The sequence below is a fragment of the Temnothorax curvispinosus genome, unplaced genomic scaffold (assembly GCF_003070985.1).
Source record: "Temnothorax curvispinosus isolate PA1 unplaced genomic scaffold, ASM307098v1 QBEX01013859.1, whole genome shotgun sequence".
Lineage (NCBI taxonomy): Eukaryota > Metazoa > Arthropoda > Insecta > Hymenoptera > Formicidae > Temnothorax > Temnothorax curvispinosus.
The window spans coordinates 1-4,348 of record NW_020223639.1 but is presented as its reverse complement, the minus strand read 5'-3'; the positions used below and the strand labels follow the sequence as shown (position 1 = coordinate 4,348).

The 4,348-nt window shown below is 33.4% G+C and overlaps 1 protein-coding gene across 1 annotated transcript; it reads left to right on the top strand.

Annotated features, from left to right (window-relative positions):
- Positions 1–224: 224 nt before the first annotated feature.
- Positions 225–4,345, top strand: LOC112464076 (UDP-glucuronosyltransferase 2A3-like; the record flags this gene model as incomplete). Its single annotated transcript, XM_025030867.1, has 5 exons — positions 225–763; positions 1,457–1,876; positions 2,532–2,763; positions 3,074–3,302; positions 4,210–4,345. Coding segments are annotated over exons 1-5 (1,425 nt in total), but the record flags the coding sequence as incomplete, so codon positions are not given.
- Positions 4,346–4,348: the final 3 nt, after the last annotated feature.

Below are 4,348 nucleotides of genomic sequence, written 5' to 3'. Positions count from 1 at the left end.
AGATAAAAATCGTGTGTATCACAAAAAAATACAAAGAATAAAATGAAAATTATAATCTGCAAAATGTATATTCTGAATTACGTATATCGTGAAAGTTCTCAGATCAACTTGGAACGCAACGCTTGAGGCGTTTATTAGTTTATTACCACCACCACCTCCACTCATCTCTATTATCGTGTATCTTTCCTCTAACACAAGAACGGTCAGTATTCATTACCCAACTGACTGCAATGAACGTAGCTACGATAACAAGTACTGCCTAGTCACTACGCATATCAGAGATTACGTAAGGTGCCAAACATTATTAGATGTAACATATAGTGACGCGAAATCGTGACGAGCTCACTAAATCAACATGAAGGTGTTGCTATCGGTTCTCCTCGCGATTTTGGTATGCGACCAAATCGCTAATGGTTACCGAATCCTCGGTGTGTTCCCGTTACAAGGCAAGAGTCATTGGATCATGCAAGAGGCACTGATGAAGGAATTGGCGAGACGCGGTCATCAGGTTGATGTGGTCACGCATTTTCCGCTGGAAAAGCCGATACCTAATTACACGGATATCAGCCTGAAGGGCAGTCTTCCACAAGTTACGAACAATATAACCGCGGTGGAATTAAAAGCAGGTTTGAGCACTCCGTCTATATCCAAATTCTTTGCGATAGCTGGAAGCGCCATTTGCGTGTTGTTGGACCACCCAAAAATACAAGAGCTGATTAAGAACCCACCGCAAGATCCCCCCTATGATATCGTCATACAAGAGGTATGTCCGATGTTTTCAAGTATATGTTCGATCATCCTTGCGTTGCATAAGAAAATTTCTACTATTTCGATTTAATTAAATATATTAATTATATCTGCGTGGCCATAAAGTTACATTTTTAATATAAATTATAAATTTTTTTGGTGACTTTTTATGTTGATTTTATCTTCGAAAAGATATTGAACTATCGATTATCTAGTATCCTATAAAATTTTGTAATTTTTTAATCTTTAGGGCCTTTATAATTAAATTTAAATTTCTTTTTGAGTAAAATTTATTTAATATTAATGCAGAATAAGATTTTTGTAATTATTTATATCTTTGAAGCTTAATCCGCGAGAAAAGCTTTCGGCGTTTTTTATAACACAAGCTATTAGTATAATTCGACACATTTTTGTTAAGGAAAAACTCATTATTTAACTAAAAAATTTAGGATTAAATATAATCTGCAAAAATCCAGTAGGATATTATGTATTCATAAAAAAAAGAAAAAACAAAAAGAATAATGATAATTTGTTTCTCCTCTCTACGAGTGATATCTCAAAGTAACATCGCGTCAAGGTCCAACTGTAACTTAACTGCATTATTAAATGATCATGATCCGCGGTGCACTCAATATCAAGCGAGTGATTATATATAAGATGTAATTTATTGAGCGCAAATAATTAATCAATCGATTGACAATATGTGCAGTTGTTCACGGCACCGTGTTATCTAGCCTTCGGCCGTCATCTCAAAGTTCCCATAGTCACCACGGTAGCCACCGTTTTCCATGACTGGCTCAACGAGGTGTCCGGCAATCCGATGAATCCTGCTTACATTCCGAGCTTCTTCTCGGAGTACGGCCAAAACATGAATTTCAAGGAACGTTTGACAAATTTCCTAATGACGCATTATCTCTCTTGGCAAATGCATTATTATATGAATACCTATCAATTAAAATTTGTAAAGGAGCACTTCGGCATGGATTTACCGCATATCAAGGATTTATATAGTGATGTAGCTTTGTATCTGGTCAATAGTCATCACTCGATAAACGGAATCAGACCGATGACCACTAACGTGATCGAGGTCGGCGGTCTGCATCTCAAGGACGATAATCCACCGTCACCGGTATGTTTCAGTGAGAATCACTTTTTCCATTATTCGTAGCGCGTTCTTTTTGGATACAATAAGTAGAATCGACATCTTTTTTATCGTAAATATAGTTTTATTTGTTTTCTCCTTTTGTTTAAGATCAAATAAAAATGAGAAAATAACTAATTAAATAAAATTAAAGAAAATTTAATGAAATTTGTTGATATAAAATTCATTATTTAAATAAACATGCAGAACGTGATATTAATAAAAAATTAGAACAAAATAACATTTATGTTTTACGTGCAAAGATATAAAATAGATTTTTATTAAAATAGTATTTGTTTCTAATATACGTGTTGATAATAACTAGACTGTTCACGTTTGCCACAAAATTTTCATTAAAAATGGGCACAAACGTTTGATATTTCATTGACATATTATGCGTATAACAATTATAAAACTATGACTACGTTTTCAGTGTATATTTAATAATTTTTTTTATAGATACTCTTCTTTTTTTCAAATACATCTCATATCATCTTGCAAGCAATATTTTTAAAATATGCTTGTTTCGAAATTCCATGCATTTAAAAATATGTTGTGCATGTGTATATCTCATGATAATCAGGAAGAATTACTTAACATCGTTATTTGGTCTAAGAATATGTATATAGAAATATGTATATAGGAAGTACAAAAATGGTTGGACGAGAGCAAGGATGGCTGCATCTACTTTACATTCGGTTCCATGATAAGGATCGAAACTTTTCCTAAAGAAATGATACAACAAATTTACGCGTCCTTCGAGAAGATTGCCCCGGTTCGCGTACTGATGAAGGTCGCGAAGAAAGAGGATCTGTTACCAGGTTTACCAAAGAACGTTATGACGCAATCGTGGTTCCCGCAGATCTCCGTTCTTAGTATGTAATTCTTGCCAGTTACTCTAATGTACTCACACATTAGAGTTATAGAGTGTCAAAGTAACGATCATAATTTCCGATAAAAATTCGTAAATTTTGTATATTGCAGTAATATTTGCATATTAAAAATTACGTACAGTCAAATTAAATTCCTAAAACATTGAACTAAATAAAAATCGAATAATTGGTTTTCTGTACGAAAAAATACTCCATCTTTTAATATTAGTTTCGTGCACTGTGCATTTGTTCAATTCCCAATCGTAATATTTTCACAATAAAGAAAAAGACAGTGTCACTATGAATTTCGCAGAGCATAGAAACATACGAGCTTTTATTACGCACGGCGGGACCTTTGGGACGCAAGAGGCAATCTATTGCGGAGTTCCTTTGATTGGTATCCCTATGTTTGGCGATCAACGCATCAACATTCAAAATTATGTCAACAAAAAGGTGGCTATTTCGCTTAATTCAGTAAACGAAGTCACCGAGGAAAAATTAACCTCGGCAATAAATAACATCCTGAAAGACCCCTCCTATCGGTAAGTCCTTAAAGACTATAAACATTGGAAAGTCATTGTACAATTGTCTGCTAATTGTAACGTGTTCATACTGTTCATCTGGGTTTAATGAAATCATAACATTGATCGAGAGAAACTGCAAACATAGAATGTACCTCTGCTGAATTTACATAAGATATTGCGTTTAGTAATGGCGATAATAACGTTATAATTCATATAACAACATTTTGTTATGAGAAACAATACTAAATGAAGTCAAATATAATATACGTACAATATATATTATACGTTTATTATATTTGACTTCATTTAGTATTTTTTCTAATAACAAAATATTATTTAACTAAAAAAAATGTTATTCTACTTAACGTTAACATAATAAAATTGTGCAACTAACAATCAGAATATTAAAAAGACTTGAAAAGTCGAAATTTACTGCTTTAAATCTTATTAGCCCATTTATTGATCCGCAACCGGACGAACCGGACCGTTCATATCGCGGAATAAACAGAGCATGTACTCTCTATTATATCCAAATCTTAATTGCTTTACTCTCCAATGCATATCGTGAGTCAATTCTAATCAATCGGAATGTGCTTTAAATTCCACATCCATTTTAACTGCACGAATCCACATGAAACACGTTTTACGCGTAAAGGTTCAATAATAAGGACAAACGCTTCAACCGGGCAGGACGAATAAAAAAAAGAAGAAAATTATAAAATTTATATAAAAATCGTGCACTTTTATAGCTACTAAAAAGTCAAAATTTTACGATCCAGCGTCAAACAAAAACGTGATATGATGAAAAATTTTGCTCATTGCAAATTTCCGAGTTTTGCCATAATATAATAGATTTTTGTCTATATATAAACATTAACCTCGCTATATTGATTGCTAACAAACTTTTTTCTCTTACTCGTTTCAGTGAGAATGTAAAAAAATTGTCGAAGAAATTCCTCGATCGACCGACGAGTGCCTTGAATACATCTGCATTTTGGGTGGAGTATATCGCAAAATACGGAAACATACTTCAATCACCGGCACTTAACCTCTATTGGTGGCAA